This window comes from Genypterus blacodes, unplaced genomic scaffold (genome assembly GCF_046128005.1).
Source record: "Genypterus blacodes isolate CSIRO-AG114 ecotype Tasmania unplaced genomic scaffold, CSIRO-AGI_Gbla_v1 ptg000012l_1, whole genome shotgun sequence".
Lineage (NCBI taxonomy): Eukaryota > Metazoa > Chordata > Actinopteri > Ophidiiformes > Ophidiidae > Genypterus > Genypterus blacodes.
Genome location: NW_027466826.1, coordinates 5621951 through 5647284, shown reverse-complemented (window position 1 = coordinate 5647284; position 25334 = coordinate 5621951). Strand labels below are relative to the sequence as shown.

The following is a 25334-nucleotide window of genomic DNA, read 5'->3' as shown; positions in this document are numbered from 1 at the left end:
AAATCCATAAAACACAGAGATAATGATTCTTTAATAGACATAAATACCACAAAACCATGATCGGGCTACTGAAACTTCACTTGTGCTTTGGCGTTTCACTATAAATTATTTGTGTTTCTCATTAGAAAACTCAAGGTAGAGGGTTTGCATTCTCATAGGAGCGTAAAGTAAACTTGCCTAATTAAAAACATACACTCAGAGGTTTCCATTTGATGGGTGGCTGCTGTCCAAAGTGAAAAAAGGAAGGGTCCTCCTCGTAAAGTAAGCGTGACGTGATGTTGATGTTACCCCACAACGCCATCTGGTGGTACAATACTGCCCAATACTATACACACGCTCTCTATGGAGGAGAAACCCAGGTGACCAAGTTGTTTGAGGTCCACAGCAACAGAACAATTTGAGGCACCACAATGACGTAATGGAGTCTGAAATCAAACTTAAACTTTTATAACTACCACAAATATGTTTTAATTACTAAAATATTAATACAAAAGTAAACTAAAAAACAAGATAATAAAATTACACAAGCTGTTTAAATCATGTCACTGCAAAACGACACAGTTGTTCAGTTTCATAAATAACAATAAAATACCTGCTACAGTAATGAAATATAAGCCTTGGGGACATAAATGACATCAAATACAACTACATTCTTAGATGTAAAAAACAAAACCTAATTTATTCAAACAACAATATGGACATGAATGTGTATTATGAGAGGGCAAAGTATAGCTTGTTGTATTAAATTGTGTGTTATGAAGTGAAGTGCTTAGCAGTCTGATTAATGCTTCAGGAACAGAGGCTCTAAATCTGCTACAGCAACAGGAAATCAAACTCACAGTTTTGCGGTGAAACATGCAAAAAAAAGATGAATTGAACATAGAATTGATGGATTACAGCGGTTGTGTTTTGAATCGACATACATTGAGTTGCCAGTTTATTAGGTATATCTGCACAGTTCACTTTAATCCAGCACAATAGCCCTGTTTATAAGATTATGATGGGAATCTTCATTGACAAGGTCTAAGAGCTCAATAGTAATATTTCAAGAGTTCATTTGCAGGAATAGACCAATCCATCCATCCATTATCAATCACTGCTTATTCACTAGTGGGTTGCGGTGTCGCTGGAGCCAATCCCAGCTGTCAATGTATTTTTTAGTTTAACTTTTTAAAAAACTTTTTTACTCTGCATTCCCAATAACATTCTTACAGGAAGCTTAAACACACACACACACACACACACACACACACACACACACACACACACACACACACACACACACACACACACACACACAAGCACATAAACAGAACATAAATACATGTATGACCTAGAATGCAAAGTAAAAATATGAAATAAAAGTTAATAAAAATGAAGATTATCTGTTGTATAATTACCTCTTTGTGTAAGGAAATACTTAGGTAATGATTTGCATAATATTGAGTGTTTCTACATACTTTTCTATTGTCTTTGGATCTTTTACTTTGGATACTTAATCTTGTCATAGCAGGTAAAACTAATAACATCTAAAATTGTCTATTCCCATGTCAGATATGCCAGTAAACAAAGCAGTCAGCCAGCATGCCCCAGGTCCTGAATACTGGCAGGCCCCAATGAAATACAGCCAAGATGAATATAATTAGTGACTTGTTTAGCGAGTAACAACAAAATGTTGGAATGGTTTATTGGATTGGATTGCAGCACAAATAAACTGGCAACTAGCACCTTTCAGTTTGTAGTGATAATTTAAGGGAATATGCAAAAAGGAAACACCAGGGGGCAATAATGGAGAGTGCACTGTTCAGACGGTGCAAATGGATGCACTGCCAAAACAGGAGTCCTCTATGGGTTCTCTGCGATCAGAAAAGAGGTATCAAGTGGAGCCAATTAATTCGAAATGCACCAAAAAGCATGTTCAAAGTCATTTCAATAATAACAGAAATTTACAACAGAGAAAATGCGAGAAAAGATTGAGTTCCGCTTCTAAGATCACGCAATACATGTTACAAGAGGTCTGTTTTGTTTCTGTGACACAGAGATATTGTAAAGATGAGATCTTCCTGAGAATTGCTGTTTGTTCCACATCAGCTCTAGACTGGTTCATCACCTGCACTTGTGTTGTATCACTTCAATAGTTTGGCCCCTTCCTGTAATGATCTTGCCTCATCATGGAGCCATAGCACATGGATGGATCACACAGCCCAGGCTGGCCGGGGATACCAGGATTGCCTTGTTTCCCCTCTGCTGCGTTTAAACCGGGCTGTCCAGGCTTACCTGGAGGACCTGGCTTGCTGTATCCCTGGGGACCCATTGGGCCTGCAGAAATAAAAATACAAAACCACCAAAGTCTTGGTCATGTGTCAAGAATTACATGGAAAGTTGACATTTAAGATGCAAAATTATTTAAGCATAGAATAATAACTTAATCTTTCCAATACAATTGTGTGTGTAGTGCAATAACAGTGAAGAATTAGACCATATATTTACCAGGAAGCCCAGGTGACCCTTGATCTCCAATTGTCGTTCTACCAGAACTGCCCTTCTCACCTTGTAAACCTGCCTCACCTACAACCACCAAATGTATTCATTTCATTCAGTTTTCTGGACATTCACATTTAGAGGACATAATACTTCTCAAAGCATCACAGGTATTGGGTAAACTGGTCAATTTGAAAACGGTTTTACCTTTCAGGCCATGAATACCACGATGGCCTGGAAGACCAGGTAAGCCTGGCTGTCCCCTGAAGCCAATAAATCCAGGAAAACCCCGGAGGCCATGGGGCCCGGTTGCACCTGGTGGACCAGGAGAGCCAGGCTGACTGTGGCATTTAGTACAGCTACTCTGCTGGTTGCTCAGCAATAGCAAATGCATCTCAGCTATGATGATACAGAAGGAACATATTTCAGACACTGTTGTAAACACACAGGAACCAGGAAATCTGTCAATCTTAAACGATACTCACACTGAAAAACATCTCTGCAAATCTGCCGAATGTCGATCTCTGACATTTCTTTTCCCTTCAATAAGAAAACATACTGTGTTTGATTGGATACATTTGCACATAAAGTGTCTCTCCATTATCTCAGTTGATAACACGACATATAATTTCAAACAAACGTTCAAACATAGCTTTCAAAAATGATCACCAGCGAAGCACACATACAGATGTTCCTTCAGGTCCAGGTGGGCCAGGAGTGCCAGAGTCCCCACGAATCCCTCGGGGGCCAGGCTGGCCAGCCTGACCGGGCTGTCCAGGCCGCCCTGCATGTCCTTCTTGACCTGGCTGTCCCGCATCACCTGCTGTCCCTTTCTGGCAAAAATACAAGCCCAGTATCAGCAGTAAAGCCAATATTTCATGTTGAGTGGACGTCAGCTTCCTGTCCTCTGCTTTACGTACCTCTCCTTTAAGTCCAGTTGGACCAGTTGAGCCCTGTCAAGCAATTGCAGGATAAGTCATTTAAATGAATGTCTGTTAATATGACACATATTGAAGAAAGATGCTTACTTTAACAAGTCTTAACATGAAACAAAAGTAATTGAGAAACTCACATGATTCCCTGGCTGACCATCCTGTCCTTTTTCACCATTAATGCCCTGGTGAGGAAATCAAAAGATGAAACTTCAGAGAGGAAATGAAAGTCGAAATGCACTCAGAGAGATGTGTCACTGCCTCACTTCCTGTAACCTCACTCATACTGAAACCACACACACACAGATGTGGATGAACAACTGCTGGACAAGTCATGAAGCGGATATGCACATATTTTACAAGCAGTAAACAATGGCAGCTAATTACACCTACACACCAAACAAAGCAAAACACTCATCAGCAACAGTCAGATGATGAATTACACTCACATCAAGATGGGCATGCACAGAGAAGCATTAGTCAGCAGGACCATTTCATTTGTATGCTTTTGCAATATAAGTTGAGGACAGTGTGCCTCTGTGTAAATCATACCTGCTCTCCTCTTTCACCCCCATTTCCTTTTTGTCCCTGATGAAAAATGCAATGGGCATACTCTCTGTTAAATATCAGAACGGCAGCTTGGCTCTTAGATTATAGCAGAGTACTGAGATTACAGAAAGGTGTCAGAATAAATACCTTGATGCCATTCAGGCCAGGCATGCCTGGGTGTCCAGGCTCACCTGCTCTTCCTGGTTCCCCTGCATTTCCCTTTAATAGCATTCAGCCATTCAAACAAAAGAAAACTCAATTATTTAGGATAGAAGGTTTGAAAAATGTCACATGGATATCAAACTATCTAGTATTTCTGTTGTCATCGCAGGTCAAAGATGAAAATTTGGTCATAGTGGCAAGAAAAGAAGAAACATTACAATAAAAAGAAGTATGTGCGCAGTTGAATATACTACATTAAATCCAAGACAGTATAATATTCAGTTAAAACATATAAAAACATTTCCAACACACTAAATCATAAACCATTTACTTAATCAAAGACCATGCCACCTTTGACTATGAAGGTCATTCAGGCCTTGGATATCTATTATAACCACTATAAGTACTTGCCTGGAATTACTACTTGTACTTGATTTCATGCCACATAGTTCATATGTAGTTAAAGGGAAACCTACCACAGGCCCTGGTGTTCCCTGAATACCCCGGCCTCCACTTTCACCCTTGTTGCCCTTTATTAGGAAATACAACATGTCTAGTTGTGTCACAGAAAATGAGCAATGGAGTATCGTAACCACAAAACCACATTATGTCATCAACTGAGCTGCAGCTTTCGCTTCCCTTTTCAGTCCATTGATTGATTCATGCAATATTATGTAATAAGAGAACTACCTTGTGGTTTAGCTGTGGTTTATTTGATTCTGAAGTGTAGTTGTGTCCTGATCGTGTGCTTTTCTTTCCTTTTGAACAATCCTCAGGTTGAGGTTCAGCCAAATAATCCATTAACAAGTTTTTCAGAAATGTGCAAGTGATCCCTGTATACTGGCTTGTTATTGGTGGATCAGCTAATGAAAAGTGATTTGGAGACAAAGCGTCCAGACCAAACAAGCTCAACCGCTCACATTTCCACCAAGATTCCATTAACGAAGGCAGTAAGGCCGAATCATCACTTCATTTTAGCACTGTTGCTGATCCCAAGAGATTGTTACTTGTTCGGAAATGTATTTTATACTGCACATAACACTGACCAAACAAAACATGAAAATGATGCAGAGCCATCAAGTTTCCCATGCTTTATAGTGTAGTTATTCTCTTTGGCAGCTATAGTAGTTATCTGTAGTTTCATTTTTCATAGATTTGCAGTTTTCTTTGAAATAGCAATAATTTCCACCAACATATTATGTAGCCACATATTCTTATGTAGTAAACCCTGAGCAGTTAAAGCGGTGTTTGTGCTGTAAATGCCATTTCTGTGAACTGATTTTGACCAGAATTTTACATTGTCTCCATCTTTTAATAACAAAATAAACTGAAACATACTTTACTTCCGCTAGATTTATAACTTTACATTACCAAGGTCATTTATCAGCAGTGAATACACTGAAAGCTGAGGGTTTTCCACGGAAGTGTAAAAAATCACATTGAAGTTAAACATTACCTGGGGTCCAGCTGCTCCTGTTAAACCAGGGGCACCAGGTAAACCTGTCTCACCCTACAGGGGAGGGAGGACATTCTTTTGGTAACTCTTTAGATAATAAAAGTTTAAGAAAATAAGGTTAAACTGAACGCATGAATCATGAATAGTCTACTAGCTCTTAACTTACAGATGATCCTGTTATCCCTTTGAATCCCTTCGGTCCAGGCAAACCTGCCTCACCCTGACAATTACATTCAAACATTATCACACAGACTGATGGAAGATATTTAACAGTACACCATTTATCAACATCAAACACATGCTTTAAGGAACATTTGTTGAGATGTATCCAATATTTACGCAGTTAAATTAGAAAAATATGAATGAACGTGCGTCATCAAGGAGGAAGGTCACCTTTACTCCATCCAGGCCCGCTGTTCCAGGCAAGCCAGGAATACCCTGGGAGCAAAGACACAGACACAAACATTACTTTATAGGGTAGATGATAACAGCGTGTGTGTGTGTGTGTGTGTGTGTGTGTGTGTGTGTGTGTGTGTGTGTGTGTGTGTCTGTGTCTGTGTCTGTGAATGTGTCTGTCAGTCTATCAGTTGTAAGTGCCCATATTATGTCAGTAAATATATGAGCAATATTTATACAGCTAACAAAACAGCTGCACCATATGATAACAATATGCAAATCTTATTTTAATGTATATTATCTTTATCATTGACACCTCTGGATGGATGGATTTAGCATCCGATGAGGTGATTCCCAATAATTTAATGTCACTATGTCTCTCTTAGTATGATCTATCGTATGAACAAACATCTCTGAGATCAAAACATGTAATGGGAGTATTTTTCATGGAAACACTGAAAAGGCCAGACATCCATCTTGACTTGCTGTCACAGTAGTAGAACAACAACAAAATGCCCTGTAAAGACAGATGATATAAACATGCTCTCTGTTCTGATGCAGCAGTTTAACCTTAATAAGAAAATGTTACACTCCCTAGCCAAAGCTGCCAAGCGGACTTGTATGGTGTATACAGACTTTGTAGTACTCAAGGCTAAAGCTCTGGTAGGAATAATGTTGTCAGTGTAATGATGAATAAAACCAGCATAACTACTACAAAACAATATCCAACAGTAAATCAGGATGTCTCCTATGTTGCTTGAAACTTGAAGGTCCTTACATGAGAGGCAAGTTATACATATTTTATTTGCCGGTTACTGTGATAATTCAAAACTAGTAAATACCTAAAAGTAGCTCAGGAAAAGAACTATCATGTTTTGTAGTAGTTGCTTTATTTAAGATAAATGGTTGTAGCTTAATGATGGTAAGTAGAGAAAAATGTAGATGTACTGTAGGTGATAAATGGATTTGACAGACAGACAGACAGATGGGCAGACAGACAGACAGGCAGACGACTCCGTGTAAGGGAAAAATCGCTAACTTATTCATGTTTTAACTTGAGGGAGTACAGTGTTAATCCTGTCTCCATGGATACCTGGCTGACACAATTGTTCTTGTGGGGGGAACATGGCATAGAACATTACGGAGCAACTGACTCATCTTTTGTAGACAAATCATAAAACCTTTGGGCAACACATACAGTATAATCATGATGATTGGGGTGGTTGCCCATTTGGAAAACCTTCTCCCAGATTTGCTAGAGCAACGCAGCATTCCCTCAGTTTCTTACTCCCGCTGCCATAGATCACAGCCTGAATATGTGTGTTGCGTAAGAGGGTTATCCTTGGATGAACTACAAGGGAAATACCCCTAATTTTCTTGCTGTCTGGGGTACTCGTAGTCCTCCTTGTGGTGCTTTAGTGCTGCGGTCTTACTACAGTTAAAACATGCTGCATGTACATCTGAAATCCATCAAATCAGTTCTTGCTTCGAAACTGAGTTTATTCCTGTGCTGGGCAGTTTTATTCTGTTCTTAATTCATGTCTGTAGTCCTCCATTTCTGCATCTATCTCTGTAATTCATGCTCTGTCTTTATTTTATGCGATGTACTATTGAACTGCTTTGTCTGTTATTGCCTTGTAAAGTACTTAGAATGCTAATGTACTTATAGAAGTATACTTGTTAGTGCATAGCTGTACTAATAATAACCTCGGGAGAGGCAATTTCAGAGATTCTCTCTCCACGAATGACTGGTCAGTTAAGAGTTAAGAGATCTTGACGATCCTGTGATCCCCAGAGGAGCAGGTGGAGATGTGACGCAACAGCATGGAAAATGAGAAATATGTAAGTGCAATAAAGGGAGAGTGTGTTTATGACTCACAGGATGGCCCTCTCTTCCATCAGCACCAGGAATGCCACTCGGTCCAGCTTCTCCCTTTGGACATTGTTGGAAAAGAATTATTAGCAAAGTGGCATATTAGGGATTTTACAAAGCCCCTTGTTATAAAATGCTTCATTGTAATTCAATAGCATCACAGTTTGATACATTTTGCACATTACACATTACATTCCATCTGTAAATATTGACTTTAAATGAATAAAAGTCATATAAACTCAAATAGCTCAGTGCCATATAATCATAATATCATGCAATTAATAATCAAATAAAGATACATACTAAATTGATCTGCCAACTTCTACTTTGTGCATTCAAATTGCCAGTTACGCTTGACAGGATCCTGATACATATGCTACATATGCTACATTCAGAAACATACATAATGTTAAGAATCTTTGATGTTTTTAAATCGATTAAACAGGGCTTGAAAACAATATGAGGGATTAAAGAAACAAAGGGATATAATATTATAATATTTCCATGGTTGCCAAACATCAACAGTTAAACCTTTGAAAAGAGCAAATGCTTTAAGAATGCACATGTTTAGCCAACAATGGGCCTCTATTATTCCTGTTTCAAATATTGTTAGTCAAAAAAACCAAACCTTTTCTCCATGTCTTCCTGGAAAGCCATCTTTTCCGTCTCGTCCAGATAAGCCCTGAAATCAGAAGGTTCTTAAAGACATTTGTGACATGTCCATCAGATATGATTCAGATTTCTTCAATACATACAGATTTCCCTGGATGACCTGGCAGCCCATGAAGACCCATATTTCCTTTTTCCCCCTGGAGATGATATCATGTGGTCAAATATATCACATTCCTTACATCATGTAGCAAAACTGAACAGATGTAATCATTTTCCTGACCTACCCCTTGGCCAACATTTCCTGGTAAACCTGGTGTTCCTGCGGATCCTGTTGAACCCTGGGAACAGTTGCAAGATTTTAATTATGATATCTGATCAAAGGTCTTCTCCAAAACTCTTCTCTGTCTTTCATACTTCCTTCTAAAACTGGATTAAGCTTTCAGAGAGTGATCCACTCACTGTACTGTTAAAATAATAGTAGTCTAATCTAATCTAATCCAATCTAATCTAATTTCATCTCATCTCATCTCATCTCATCTCATCTCATCTCAGCTCATCTAATCCTGTTGATAACACATAATAGGTGTAACTTGTATTATTTTGGAATACATTCACTCGAAGCCACGGTTGGTCCACACAGTAAGATCATGCTTCTTGGCATGTGTCTAGAAAGGTCCTGTCGGGCCCTGACAGACTAAAACTATTGGACTGAATCTGAAGCAGTGACGCACTTCATTGCTTCATCTGGCATGTCTAAACATGCACTGACTGACCTTAACTTTTGGATTGGTTGAATTTTGCCAAACCTTGGGGGTGCTGCATCGCTGCAGTCTCACATTCTCAAAATAACAATGATTAACACATGGCAGAGTTACATCATTTGTTTGCTCAGATACTGCCTTCCAACTTTCAACATTCTACTAATTGTACAAAGAGAGAACTACAAGTACATCTTAAAACAAAATGAGTCATTTATGAATGGATGCTTTGTGTTTGAGAGAATATATTTGTTCTATGAACATAACGTTCTTTATTTGTTCAGGTTCTCGCTTTCTCCTTCTCAGCAATGCACAAAACGGTAACATTATATATGGAAAAGTGTTGGGAAATGTCTGAGAGCATGAGAAGCAAATTCAGATACATAAACAAAGCAATGAAATGCCAGTTACACTTTTCTTCTTAGTCCTTCAATGACACACATCTGATTTTATACAGCAACTCATGTTTCTCTGTTCTACATTGTATGCCAGGAAAACAAGACTACACCCTTGGGTGGTCTTTCAACATGGGGAGAATTTATAAAGGTAGATATCTTTACTCTTGTTGTTGCATCTTTCAAGAAGAAAATGGAGACACTCACTGGGAGATATGGGGTTTTTCACTGTTTTTTTCCTCCATGTCTTCAAAACTAATTTAATAGAGTTCATACCTGTACCAAGGCCCAACACACCTAGAGGAAATGGTCTTGCTCTAATAATTTTTTTAATTGTTCCCAGGCTTGTATGGGAAAATTTCTCTCCATCCAAAGTACCAAACAGCACCGGCCCCCCAACTGTGTGGCAACCATTTCACTAACATTGAACATAAGAAACAATAACACAGGACGTATTTGCCTCCCATTACAGTGCAAGTGGAATAAAAATGGATTTGCCTCTAAAATATTCTGGTGTAATGCTTTTAAAGTGGCTGGCTTTGGAAGAATAATACCAACCCAACGTCATCAGTCTGCCAAGTGCTATTATCCAACACTTCAAAAAAGATTGTGCAGAAATAATATATTGTTATTATTAAATATGAATTATTGAAGTTAAGAAGTCCACAGGTTATTATTAGAACATGTAAGGTATATGCTTTGTATACTGTATAAAGTGTTACTGAGTAAAAATGCAGACTTCTTATTTGAATAATCAAAATCACAACCTTTTCTCCTGGTTGGCCAGGTGGTCCTTGTAATCCAGGCATACCCCTCTCACCCTGAAAGGATAGACTTATATTACAAATCATATAATCAGTGAGGTAAAATAAACCAATGTGTTGTTTAACATGATGAGGAAACCGAATGTGTATTGTGACTTTCCTACCGAAACACCAGGCCTCCCTTGATCCCCCTTATAACCAGTTGCCCCAGATGGCCCCTGACAGAGAGAATAGAGAGAGAAGCCTTTAATTATATCCACTCAAAGCTAATCCGTGAATTTTAAGATGGTGGATCAAATGATGATAGCTTTACCTCTATTCCTGGTTGACCTGGCAGTCCTGGACTTCCTCTAAGGCCTGGAACACCCTAAACAAAGTTACACACATTTGCAGTTAAACACTGATCCCTTCAACATTCATTCTGTTCATATTCTCCACGTAATTATAAGATGTAGGTAAACTCTGCTTCAGACGTTTCGGTGAAGAACATATTCCTTTTAAGAAGTCTTCGTCATTGCAGTCACCACTGTGCAACAACTATTAGTAACATTAGAGATGCTTGTACTAACTACAAACTTCTTATACTTCCTGTTGTATTTGGCCGTGTTTGTATTTGAGCAGTCTTGCCACACAGACATTTTTGTAATGTTACAGATGGTGTTGATATTGGAAAGTGGTGCTGCTGTGGTTCTAACAGTGGATATTATGTATTTTTGCATATTGAACTTTGTAGTACTCACAGGCTTACCATCAGCACCAGCAGGTCCAGACTGACCAGGTTTGCCAGTGTTTCCTTGTTCTCCCTAAAGAAGATAACTTACTATGAGTGTTGATTTTGATAAATAATATACAGTAGAACACAATGTGCTGCTATTAAAACATATGCAAATCACATTTCTGACCTATCACTACACTATGTACAGTAAAGGCCCAGGGCTGACCAATCATACTCAATCATAATCAAGTGATAAAAGCTACTAACTTGATCACATAATAGTTCTTGGTACTTCATTGCAGCATTCAAAAGGATTATTTGGTTGGTGGTCATCAATGAAGCTGGCCCAAGCCTCTATCTCCTTTTTCAGTAATTGTCCATCGACAGCAGCATTTGTCTGAGACAGTGGTCTGTTTTTCCTCAAGTAAACAATTACATCTGCACTCCACAGAGGACAAACCAGTCTCAGCCACGAGGGCATGTCTGCTATGTAGGAATAAATCCTAGTACCCTTTCCCATACACATAAACTGTGAAATGCCTTCAATCTAATAGCCCACTCTACTGATTGCACTAAAAATCTTCATGGAGTTTGATAGAGAATCCTGCTAACTATAACACGTCCCTCAGGATCCGTTATCACTCACTCTAAAACAATTGAATGACCCAGTTCAGTCAGGGAACTCTACTGGGTGTTTGCTTGTAGGCTGTTTCTTCTCGGTTATGCAGCGACCAATGACAGAGGATCGCTCTTAATACGTCTGGCTTAAACTGACATTGAAATTGATTGAATCATTGTAAAATATTGTATATTTATTGCACTTTTACCCACCGTATAGGCCCTTCCATAAATTCATAAACACTACTGCTTGGCTACAGACTCTAAAAACCACTCAATACTAGACACCTACAAATAAAAAAACATTTCAAATCACTGCAGCACCCTTGGGGCTTTGGCTCATCTGCTTGCTTCCACAACTCTTAAGATGTGGAAAGACATCTATATGTGGTTTCATGGTACCATCTAAACCCCAAGTGTTCCGACTTTGCTTCAGTTGATGTGATCAAAGTCCAATGGAAACAGAGCAAACACGAATATATGAGTGGAAAAATCGGACAGTGACATCACGCATACTCATAACATCAATCCTCAATTCCAAACAAAAAAGACTAATATGACTGAAATAACAATGGTAAAATACCACATTAACACAAACAATCTCCATCATCCTAAACTCAGGCTTGTGGTTGACAGTACAACTAGCAGCTAAATGCTCGGGCACAACATCCAGGTAACTGAACCGTTTCCATTGTCGTGCTATTAGAATAATTTGTAATTCAAGCCACTTCAGGAACACAACAAACCCCAAGATAATTAACTGTACTTCTGAGAATAATTAGTGGTCAACATGTCAAAACCACCAAAAACTCTCAAAATAAATTACTATAATCTAGTACCTTTAAGAGGAAAATCAATTGAAGAAGTTGTTATCCAACACGGGGATAATATGATGTAAATAAACCAAAAGCCCCAAACGGTTCCAGAGAGCATGAATAAGTAGTTGAATAAATCAGTAAAATGATAGGTTGGGCTCCATTTGGTGTTGTCAGTGCCCACAGAAGCTGCGTGGGAGAAGAATGGATGCACCAGCTACAGGCATCCAATGGCAGATTGGCGGTCAACCGATGAGTGCATGCGTGTAGCAGCGGCTATCGCCCTCACAGTGCCTGTTCAGACTTAAGATGTTGAGAAGCTGCTCTCTGTTCTCAAGTTGATGAGGAATTGGACATTAAAGAATAAGGAAACTACAAAAATTAAGTTGTTGAAGTTTAAGTCAAGCTCTTTTTTAGCTAAAGTCATTGATAGACCTGAATTTTTTTTTTGCTTTTTGCAACAAAGAGCAGAAAGGTGAAGTGTTCTCAAGATGGCTGTGAGATTTGCAAGCAAGTTTTTAGTTTGTTTTAATGCAATACAGGGTTTTCCCTACCATTCTATGACTCACATTTACTGCCTAAACCAAACGACGTGAATATGCAGAGTTTTCAGTTGAATAACATTTCACTTTTAATAACTGAACATAATTTTGTTGGGAGGAACCGCCTAACCCCCTGCTACTTAGCCAATATCGCCCCACGCCAGGCCATGACCCCCCTTCCCGCAGGACAACAGCCTGAAATAGAGGTCTGCACATGTTTTAGTTTAAAGTTGATCTTGTCTTTGACTTGACTAACTAAATGTTATCTAATTAAACATGTTTATTGGAGAACATGAAAGGAAGAACAGTATTTGCTGACCTTTGTGCCTGGTAGTCCAGGGGATCCAGGAGGACAAACACAAGGGTTTTCAGTTGGCTCACTGTAATCAGGACTGTTGGAACACTGTCACGAACAAACAAAGTATTTACACTTAATACCGTTTAAGAGAGGAAATGATGTACATATGGTTTGAATACAATTACCTATCATTATGTAACATCATATTGGCATTTTGTATATCACTCTTGTGTTTGAAAAGATAATGACTTAAGCCTTATCACATGACTGGTTGAGCTCTGCCCACTCACCTTTAAAGTGGGACTCATTAAACCTCATGTGAGTTCTTTTCAAAACTGCTGAATAGGGCTCCCCAAGACCAATGACATCATTTTGAAATGTAAAAATTGGTCCAGCCCAAGAATAATTTAGCAATTTATGTTTTGTTGTAGTTGGAATAATCTTCCTATTACCACCATTAGATGCCTTACCTACTGTGTCCAATAGTGTATATTGTGCAGTTAAGCAGAAAAGAACTTTTTATGACATAAGGGGAGCAGCAGTGCTACTTAGCATGGGTTTATTGCAATTTCTTCTAATTTTGTCTCTTTTTATATCCATCTTTATACATATTCAGCAGCTTTGTATTAAGATGGTCCTTGCATTTTAAGCCTTCACCCGACAAAATCAGTCTTTCAGATAATATGTTGCATAAACAAAGTGACTTACAAGTCCAGGTATTTCACATGCAGTCTCTCTGTTATTTTGCTCCGGGTCACAGTAGATGCGGAGTTTCTGTATCTCAAACTGGTGAACATAAAAAGGGAGGAAAGTTTTGTTAGATTCAATAAAACCACAGTTGTTGGACCTCAATTCCAAACAAAGAAATGATGATTATGGGGGTAATTTTGCACTAATCAGCTTTTCCACAATAATGTTGAGATGGCAGCAAAAGCAAACTGTACATCAGTGCCTTCACAGGGCATTAAACAGCCAGACATTTCCAAAAAACAAGTTATCTGGAAGTGTTTTGGCGGGATGTAACAATGTTCTTCCATTACAAATCCTTTATTTTTGTCTTTCGTTAATGTTGGTGGCGAAAAGTCTCCAGAAACTCCAAAAAGCTGTTTCACTTGTGAAAAATTACACAATTTACATTTCCAGTGCAGTAGTGCAGTTTTCAATTACAAGTGATTGATCATAAACCCATTGACAGTCACTTCTAAGTTGTGCTTCATGTTCATACTCACAGCCATGAGATACATGCTGACACAGGGAATGTGAAAGTAATTGCTTAATAAACTCCAAGCTCTTTTATTCTTTACCACACAGACACTCAAACTTTAATGGAATGTGGTGCTGTAAGTGATTATGAATTTCTTTAATATGGTTCCATCCATAGTTGCAAGGCAAGCAGAAAGTGTTTACATGGGAAAAAGTGTTTTTCCTATATCCCACAATATGGAGGTACACTAACCATTCAGCTGAACGCGTCAAATATAGGATTAAATATTACATTTTTACTGTTACTTTTATCTTTGTGCCCTGATTTCTTGGGCCTTTCAACCTAAAGAGTCATAGAGCCATCATCAATACATTATGGAAAGATTATTGGGCTGCTTATCAGAGATACAGTTCTGTTAATTGCAGTAAAACACAGCAGCAGCTTCTCAGCAGAGTTATGGTGAGAGCAAAACATTGAGCGAACATGGAGCGAGCAAACGACCAGCTTGTTAGAGGAACGCTTCTACAGGGATTTGGATGAACTATTGCTAAGTAGTGCAACGCAAATGTGCAAATGGTCTCAGCGGAATCTTTTAATGATGTATTTTGCCTGTGACCATTTGATGTGTTTTGTTGTGCATGTTTTAGTTCTGAAAAATATGGGAAAAAGAATAAAAAAACATCATGACTGCAACAAGGCACCATCAGTTTAATGGCTGTCTGAGGTATTTTAAGTGGACCATTTGAACAATTGCTTTATCATCTAATAAAAAGTGTTGAAGAATGGCGTATTGTGAGAGCTGCCCACTTTTCTGCAGCTGTTTAAAGCCATTTGAAACCCAAAATTGACTGATGTGATTGAATATGTTATGGTTGCTGGATTGCCTTAATGTGCAAGAAACTACTACTGTAAAGCTGTTTGCAATACAGTATAATTAGGATTTATACAGCATTAAATGTCAACAGCTACAAAATATTATTAGGTAAGTCATTACATTATACATTAAACAATCTGTGCAATGCTCAAATCTCTGCATTTAAGACATCCATAATGATATACACTACATTGTACAGTGTTGGTGGGTTGCTGATGTCGATGCACTTACCGGTACTGTTGTTTCTTTTCTGAAATATTTTCCAACCTGCGTTTTTCCATTGATAAAAATTCCAACAGGAGGATCGAGGGGTAGTGTTTCAATTTCCAGGTCATCAACATAAAGTGTGACATCCTCTTCAGTGACCAGCAGCCTCAGCTGGTGCCATTTCTCATCAAACAGTGTCTTTTCAGAGAGAAAAGGACATTCTCATTTAATGCCATGTTAGACCACAATAGTATTTAAAAATCAGAAAATAATATTGTGACATGCAGGGTTATGTGGAGTTGCAGTGAGACAGGTAAATGTACTGTGCTGTATCAAATACTATTAAATACTATTTAAACGGGGTAGACATCCATAATCTCTGTAAACAATTTTGAATTTATCCTGATAAAAGGCGTATGGTTTAATGTATAAGCATGTAACTGATAACCTCTGCTCAGTAAGGATGGACAATTATTCTTTTCATACATGTGCAAAGTGACACTGTTTTATAAGGTGTTAACTTACCCTTGTTGTCTGCTGTGAGAAAATAACTGTTTGAATTCCACCTGGCGCTTTACTTGTTGTTGTGAACATGACTGTGCGGTCGCCTCCATTTAGTGTCACCGCCATCTGAGGGGCCTCATCACGGGTTTGGATTCTCCACAGGTCCCACTCCTCCATTGTCACGGATCCCTGATACCGCAGGGTGGCCACAAAAACATAAGATGGAGGGAGGCCATCAGGAAATAATGATCTAACGGAAGAAATATTAGAGAATCCAGTCAATTTTCACAGATGATAATGAATCAAAAATTAAAAGTATTGACGTTTACCTCGTAGCTTCACTCAAGTCAAGACGAGAGGTGACTTCATAGGCCCTTGTGCCAGAAAATGCCCCCTGTGTCTTCTTTGCTTTTTTGGCCAAATTCAAATGCATGAGAATGTCAAAGCCCTTCTCATCACGAGAACCGACGGGAATCCTTGCTTGACAAACAGTTTCTGCAATAACATGAGACAGTCAGAGAGAATCCTGTACAGACAAAATGACAAATTCAGTTATATGAAGGAATTATAGTTACTATGTCATCAGAGTGATTTTTGACTTTTAAAAGTCATGGAACACAACTTCTGTGTTTCTGTTATTTTCTATTTAGACACAAAGTGCAAAACTATTATGCTTCAGGAAACATGTTTTGTATTTCATTCAACAAAGCTTCACACAGTATTAATCGTTATGCAACCAACCGACCATGATAATTAATTTCACATTTAGCGTGTCAAACTAACTTGCAAACTATGACTATTTCCCAGAATCCTTCTGAAGTTATGGGCGATCTCAGTGTCATAACAGAACTGAAGCAACATTTTTTACCACTAACAAATGTTCCTTCCTGAATAGGAGCCATTAATAGATCTGTAGTCTGTGCGAACCTGACGAAAACCAAATGTTCACAGGAGGGGGCTCAGTTTCAGACATCATTTCTGAGACACATATTGAGCTTGGGTCAGAAGTGAAATTTCTCCTTTGGGTTCTACGATAAAGCACTAGAGCAGAAAGATTGTAAAAGATTGTAATCATGATGCCTACAAAACAGCCAATTCAGTGCTGCAATGACACTGACAGAATATTGATGAAAGACACATTGCATTTTTGGGTTTGTGTCAATCCTTGGAGAAATGGTTCTATGGTTGATTGTATGTGTTTGGTCAAGTCGGACTCAGACGTGAACCAATTAACTTCAAAGAATTGGTAGCTGCCACACTGACCTGCAGCGCTAATCCCCAGTTGTATTAACTACAACTCCATATGGTTGTAAGATTGTAAGTGTGAAAAGCATAAGGTAGAAACAGATGGCAATCATGAAGCACTTACCTTCACACAATTTCTGCCGTATGACCTCACGAATCTTGGAAATAGCTTTGTAGTCTTTAACAGAGAAGACATAAGTTGAAACAGGCTTGTTTGCAATGTCCCTCAGCTCAGATTCTTCTGTCTCTGACCCAACACCAATTGCAAAGAGAATGACTCCCTTTTTCCTCGCTGCCTCTGCTGCTTTTAGAACCTCGTCTTGAGACTTCCCATCTGTCAGGACAACAGCAATCCTGGAGATCCCTTTAGAGCCGCGTTCGGAGAGGCCAAACAGTTTGTCTGTTGCAAACTGGATTGCTGTCCCTGTCCTTGTGTTTCCTCCCATGTACTCAATGGATTCCATTGCTCTGATTAATTGGCCATTAGCATGGAACTTACCCAGAGGAATTTCCAAGACAGGGTCATCACTGTACTGGACAACTCCAACCTGGGTGAACTTCTGTCCAATGTTGAAGCTTGTAGTTATGTTAACAAGCCATCCCTTAACTATTTCAAAATTGACATCCTCAACACTCCATGAGCCATCAAGAATAAAGACCAAATCACATGGTGCTGTCCTACAACCTAAAATGGACACAGATACAAAAACATTAGCAGTGTGAAGTAACTGTTTCAAATATGGAATCACTTCTCTTAAGAATTGTAAAAAGGTGTGAGAAATGAATACTGGCAGTATCTCAATGTCATTATCAATGCAATGTCATTGAATAAAATGCTTTACAGTCCATGCATCTTTTTAACTGTATGCATTTGAAAACACATCCATTTTGTATGAACAGGCAACAAGCACAAGTGTGAGAAATGAAGACAGAAGCATTCTTACTTCTGATGTCTTCATCTTGTGCTGTGCTAAACAAATGGAGCAGCATGAAGCACAGGTATCTTAAGACGCAATGCATGGATCTGGTTTTACAACCCATTATGCAGCAGTGCCAACTTCCAACTGTGCACCTACAGAGAAAGGGAAACACATGCTTTGTATTGCAACGAATAAGAAAAGGACAATCCAGGTTTTGAGACCAGAGGACCCTGTGCTATTATTGTCTTGGCAGGAATTAACACTTTGTTCCCATTATTGATGTGCGTGCTTATCCCCTCTTTCGGAGTTAAGTATAGAAAACATGCAACATAATGAAAACCTTGGCTGTGCAGTTTCAAATCATATATGAATGGTCTTTTATCAGGGCAGACATATGACTTGTCTAACACAGATGTAACCAATCAGATTTATAATTGCTGGCTTGCGGCCATATTGTAGCTAACTGGGCCCAGAGGGCTTTCATCGTTGATTGAGAAGATACCAAGAACATTTGTGCAACACATGGCTGTGCTGACTCCTTGGGTGGTGCCTGAAACTTCAGCTATTCATTGGCTAATAGTTAAAGATACATGAAGCAATTCTTGGCTACCATGAGGCATAAAGTCCATTATGTTTCATTATACAACTAATCAAATAGGAAACTTGCTACTGTTTCACATACTGTCATCATCACCCTGCCAACAGTTACACTTATGCTGTGTTTGAGTGTTCATCAGAAGGTACAGTATATCACAAATGGTAAAGTGGTACATATGACTTTAGTGCATTTGAGTGCTTCTCGCATGAAACAACCTTAACACTGATGTATAAAGCTAACACAGAGGCTCTTTTCACAGTGTTTTTTTATTTACCAACTCCTACAAGCTGCATGTATTGCTTTGTTTTTATCATTTTAAACCCTCTTGTCTTATGTCAGACACTGGACCTACAGCCACAGACAGCAGAATTTCAATTCCAATTCCATGTTAATCGCTAGCTGACATTTATCCCTTACATAACATGTTAGCAAACCATTGCTTTCTGACAAAAGCACTGTTCTCACAGCAAGCAAGTCCTTTATTCGTGTCTCCCTGCCATCCTCTTTATTTTTTTATCTATTCAAACAGGTTTAGCTGCTGAATGTCTGTCATTCAAATGAAACAGCAACCAAAATCAAACTGAGATGAGATGCCTTCACAGCATGGCCTGAGAGATGTGGTTGTGAGTGAGGTTAAGTGCCATTTGATCTGCGCTTCAAAACAGTTAACCAACTATGAAACTATGAAATTTAAAGTAAGCCCTGCGGCTCCAACAAGCCAACGTTGTCATCATGGAGCATTAGGAACTTTGCAGCTAGCATCACAAACGCCTGGAATGACTCAAAGACAAGTAGCATTCAAGCAGCAATGTAACCACTTATCCAACTTTGAGCACTTTGTAAATACAAGACCATTACTGGCAGCACTGTTAATGAACCATCTAAAATGATTGCGGCATGTTGAATTCAAACGCCTGTGTGCCCTGTTTAGATCCGGTTTGTTTGCTTTTTTCCCTACATTCCTACTTTGTTGCAGATGCTTAGATGATGGTATCTACTATAATCTCTGCCCACACATGCTCCCTTCACTTACAGCTACTGTAAAGCTGTACTGTGGCATAGGGTTGTGACGATTAATCAGTTATAATCTATTTTATTTTATATAATCCTGACACTCCAGTCCTGGGGATGGTTGAAATGCATCCTAAAATTGGCTTAAACAACAAAGAATAATAATAAAATTCATCAGATTGGTGGAATGTATCAGCACCATCGATGACCAGAGCATTATATTGATGCCCCAGATACTGATGACATTAATAGTATTATAATATATATTATGTATATAATATATATTCACATTAGTTTACCTACTGTGTATATTTTCAGAATACTTCCACTTTAAGTCAACACAACATTTTGTTATATTGGATGATTTAACAAATATCAAATTGGCAAAATTATGATTTATTATCAAAATGCTTATTAGCTGGGATTGGTAAAATGCAACTTTCATTTCTTCTTCTGATCTCTCTTTTGGTCAGAAACACACTATGATGGATACATAATCATATACGTACATACGAGTAAACACATACAAACATCAATTCCTAATCAAAATAATCATATTCATTTGTAATAAAAAATAAACTTAACATTCAACTTCCATATTGCAAACTGTTCTTTGATGCCCTCCAGTCTTTCATTGCTTCACCAAAGCTTTTCCCTTTTAATCCGCCACTACCACATCCTCGCATGGCACTGTCAGCTCTGCAGAATAAGCAACCTACTGAACCTCTGACCACAACTGGTCTCAAACTAGTGCTCACTATTTCCTGTGGGAATATCAGCTGTTTCCTCAAATATACTTTCTTCCCATCCTTGGCTGGGTGACAGTACGCCTGCCCAGAAATGCTTCACTCTGACACTTTGCTCCATCCTGAATAAAATGAAATGTATTACCTTACACCCTGTTTGCAGATGAAGTGATTTTTAAGCAGTTACCTTTACTGATGCAGTTATTGACATCACCAGGTGTGTGATTCAGCATTGGTTTGCTACCATGCTTTTGAAGCCCCCCCCTTATTACACCCCATCTCACCCTTGTGTAGATATTTAATTGATGTGACTATTCGTAATATTTTTTCTGTGCCAAGCCCTAAGGCTTCCCTTTCTACACCTGGCCAACAATATCTTTTCGTGTCAGCACCGACAGCTCAACTGCTTTTCAGTCTTGCCTTCCAGTTTTGCCCAGCTGTTACAAAAGGAAACCCTCTGCTTCTCCAAAGTTATCAGCCTCTTTGATATCTCAGTGTTTTTATTCATTTGTATTGGAAATCACTCACTTGGTACAGGGTTTTGAAAAACTATTTTTGGTATCACTTAATCTGAATTGGCAAACTTCTTTAAGACCCTGTCAAGACAAGAATAACACAGTTCAAATACCAGGCTTGTCCTTTCACACTAGTTAAGGACAATTCTTAAAAACATGTTACATACATATTACATGATTCATGCAGTTTTGCCACATATAATTGACAGATGGACACTGAAACCATTGCTGGTGCTGCATACAGCATGTAACAAGTGGTTTAATGGAGGTTATGTTCATGCTCATGGAATGAGGTATGGCGCTGGATTCTAGATGGATTCTCTATATTATCTCAATATATTTATTGGCAGAGACTGATTGTCAGTGTTGAAGATCAGCTACAATATTAATGTGAGAAAACAGCAGCAGACATTTGATATGTTATGTCTGTGGTCATCCTATTGATTGTATAACAGTAGTTTCCAGCAAATAACAGGAAAAAACTGAATGGACACAGTTGCAAATGAGTAACTGATATGCTGCATAAAGACAAAGGGATTGTGGGAGGATTTGAATAAGAAAAAATTGACTGCATACTTCATACATCCACATAACTGACGCATAGCTCAATCTGAGCATGTAAAGGTGCTCAGATTGAGGACTGTGGTCAGGATGTCACTTTTGGCCTCCCAAGTGTCTCTGTTGCTGTGCAACCAAAGAGGGATCACATCTGAAAGTTTTTTTGGTTGTTTTTTACAGTTTTTCTGGCCACTTTCCTGTTTAATTTTCCCTAGAAAATGTGGGAGGAGGCTGTTGGAAAACCCCTCACTTGTAGGGGCCAGGCAGCATGACTTTCCCCTCTACTGACTTTCTCCAAACTGAGTATTTCTACACCTCTGGTCAAGCCACATGGAATTAATTTACGGCATCAGACAGTGAAATTCCAGTGAACAGTGACCAAACACATGTAGTCATAATGAAGGGCAGCAACCTTTATAGAGGATTTTACAACAAAAATTTTAATGCACCAACATCATACTTTCTGGTATTTGGCGAATATTCAATTTATGCTATTAATACTCAGACTGGAATGTAAGCATGCATGTAGTCTGCTCTTTTAAATGAACTAGTGCAATTGTTGAACAGGGGAGCACTATACTACATTGGCCTCTGATGCTATTGGGGCTGTGTGGACACGTTGCTGCTGTAAGAAGGATATTACATTATCTATTTTGTAAATTAACTGAAGTTTAATGTAATAAAGTATTCTACCTGCATTATACTGAAGTTTTGCCTTGAATATCCTATTGTTTGTGTGCAATGGGTTGCAAATGAATGATTTACTGTCCTCTAAGTCCTGTAAGTTACATGCAGTTGGACAGTGAATTCAGGAAGCTGCTGAACATTTTAACAGATAACCTTTCAGTTCTTTAGGATGGGAAACTCTGAGTCAGTGCCACAGGCTCAGAACACATGATAAGACCATTTAGTTTTTGTGTAATGAGAACAATGACTTTACATATTTATGTAGTGATTGCACTGTATGGTTGGTTTATTGTCTATTCAAATTATGTTGCACACATTCAATGCAGCTGCTGTAAATTTGGCAAGAGAATGTTGATCTGTTCCAGAAACAACTTCTGTTGTACAGTATAAACTATATCTTTGCCAAGACCAGGTTTATTTATTGCTACCAAATTCTTCAAGCAAATCAGGGAGGCTAAGCCATATCACGTCTCCATGGAAATACTTCAAACTGTTAAATATAATCTCATAAATCTTGAGCTGCTGTTGCTGTTGGGCTATTATCCATCACTTTCTAACCTAAATGTCCACTTTCGGATGTTTGATCTTTCATTATTTAGTATGTAATTATCCTCCATATACATGCAATCTTATATTAACACAAAATAAACACAACCCATGCAACATGATGCTGGCACGATGATGATCATACTGCAACTTAAGCTTGCACATTAAACAGATGAAAATGAAAAATCCAATAACAGATGCCAGGAAAATGTTGAAATGATTCCATTCATTCTCTGCATGACAATAGCACAAACAAGGGACTGATAACTGAGCAGAATGGCAATGTGGAACTGCTGCAACAGTGGCTGCAGTTGAGCCGAGAACACTTAGGTAAACACAACTATTACAAACCTCGACAAAGTAAAATAACATCATAAACATTAGTACATTTAAAATTAGCATCAGTACTAAACCGAACAATTTTGAATTATGCTACCGACTGAAATCTGACATTTGCATGTTTATGTTTCAAATACAGCCCAGTACAGCTGACATTTAAAAGCAGCAGCACTCATGCTGTTGAGAAATTGAAAAGAATGTCTCGCAGAAATGACATAAAGTAAACACAAAAGTTACCAGTAAACGTCCAAGCCCTTGTGTGAATTTCCTTTAATCCTCTCATTTAGAGCCAGCGACGATTGTGCTCCCAGCCTCGGGGTTACAGAAACTGAATTTAGGGAGAAGTGCACATGTTTCTCTTGTGAATGAACGCCAGCCCTTTCCAGTAGTTTTCTCTGTGTCTTCCGTTTCTGTCCCTCTCATTCTTCCTCCCCCCCTGCGCCCCCACACACATACACACTCCCTCCACACACACACACACACACACACACACACACACACACACACACACACACACACACACACACACACACACACACACACACACACAGTGGACTTTTACTGGCCTGCAGCCATCCTAAGTTACCATGGGTGGAAAGAGAAGGAGATAAGGAGAGCATGAAACAGTGAAACAGACATCCCATCTCTGCTACGCTGAGGAAAATAATAGTAATGAGGACAGCCTCCTTCCAAGTGTTGAGGGTTTGGATCGTGTATGGTTGCTAGGGGCATAACCAGAGAACATGGAGTAATCTGGATGCAGGGCAAGGCACTGGCTTATACAACTTTTTAGTATACTGAGACACAAGGAAGGCACTGGTGCTTCTCTTCCACCCCATCTTGAGAAAAAATCACCTCACTTCATATCCCAACTGGACAGAAGATTAACTTCTACAAGGCAGCAATGAAAGAAGTGTGAAATGCTACTGCAGTCCTGTTCCTGCACGAACAGCTGGAAGTCATTACAAATGCAGACTGTAATGTTATCTGTAGAGCATGCAGATTTGAGATTTATCTTATTCTAGCAAGTTTTATCATGTTCAAACTCAGTAGAAGGAAACATCTGCATGTGTGAATGAACTCAGAGTTTGTGGCTGGGGGAGTTTCATGTTCTCAATACTGTAATGTCAGCTTCTGCAAAATAGGCGAGTACCAATTCTTACTTGGGGCCGCTTTCTTACTTTCTGTTATAACCTTGACTTCTAAAAGTAGTTTAATTTGTCGACATGAAGATATTTCCATTAAATCTTCAATATTATTCCTCTCAATCGCAAGGTTAAGAAGACAGCAATAGAAATTATTAAAATTATCATTAGACATCATTTTTATGTGTGATCAGTGGCTCACTGAGCAAAACCTGGTTGACCCTGAGACTTAGCACACTCTGGTGGATCACACAGGCAAATGCTGACCTGTTGTTTGGTATTTGGACGCTGTGAGTAGCCAAGCTGATGGTGAAACAAGACTTTCCAACGCAGAAACATTCTCTGTCTATATTTCTTGGCTGTAAGAAATTGGAGAAGAAGAGATCAAAACCTTGGGACATAAAATGTTTGGGCCTAAGAAGCTTTATTTCCCTCTGCAGTGTGTTAACTTGTGTTGCTTGACACTTACCAATACTGTATAGATTTAATAACTAATGTTTTAATAAATAATTAATGACTATAGGCGTGTAGAAACACTTTAGCGTGTGTAGCAGTGGCCAAATTGGAATTGCGTGATCCTTTTGTTTGGCTAGATCCTACCAGATGAAGATGATTTAATCTTATACACCAACGATACTCTACAAGGCACCGCTGGGGACACAGTGAGTCAACTTTAATTAAAACAGTATGAGTGAATAAAGTAAATGCTCTGTCTGGAGTACCTTCCAGCCTATTGAGTGGGTGGACAAGGACACAATGAGTTGAAGCCTCATGCAGCTCCCAACTGATCCACTACCAACACTTTGTTAGAGCTCATGCCATCACGTTATTTATGTGCAAGGATGATATATAACTACACAACACAATAA

At 38.8% G+C, this 25334-nt stretch overlaps 1 protein-coding gene across 2 annotated transcripts; it reads right to left on the bottom strand.

Moving 5' to 3' along the window:
* Positions 1-902: 902 nt before the first annotated feature.
* col21a1 (collagen, type XXI, alpha 1) lies at positions 903-23708 on the bottom strand. 2 transcript variants are annotated; one of them, XM_076166076.1, is made up of 30 exons: positions 23558-23708; positions 18345-18472; positions 17525-18085; positions 16485-16650; positions 16177-16405; positions 15676-15849; positions 14075-14152; positions 13388-13471; positions 11119-11181; positions 10692-10745; positions 10543-10596; positions 10382-10435; positions 8746-8799; positions 8605-8658; positions 8478-8531; positions 7856-7909; positions 5974-6018; positions 5747-5800; positions 5581-5634; positions 4601-4654; positions 4110-4181; positions 3966-4001; positions 3554-3598; positions 3402-3434; positions 3168-3314; positions 2967-3021; positions 2689-2880; positions 2491-2568; positions 2111-2319; positions 903-1856 (listed from the first exon to the last, which is right to left on the bottom strand). In XM_076166076.1, the coding sequence occupies exons 2-29, from the start codon at positions 18439-18441 to the stop codon at positions 2132-2134; spliced, it is 2883 nt and encodes a 960-aa protein (XP_076022191.1). In that variant the 5' UTR covers positions 18442-18472; positions 23558-23708; the 3' UTR covers positions 903-1856; positions 2111-2131. The 2 variants fall into 2 exon arrangements, with proteins under 2 accessions (XP_076022191.1, XP_076022182.1); XM_076166067.1 differs by having other exon boundaries at positions 903-2319.
* Between the last annotated feature and the right edge of the window lie 1626 nt (positions 23709-25334).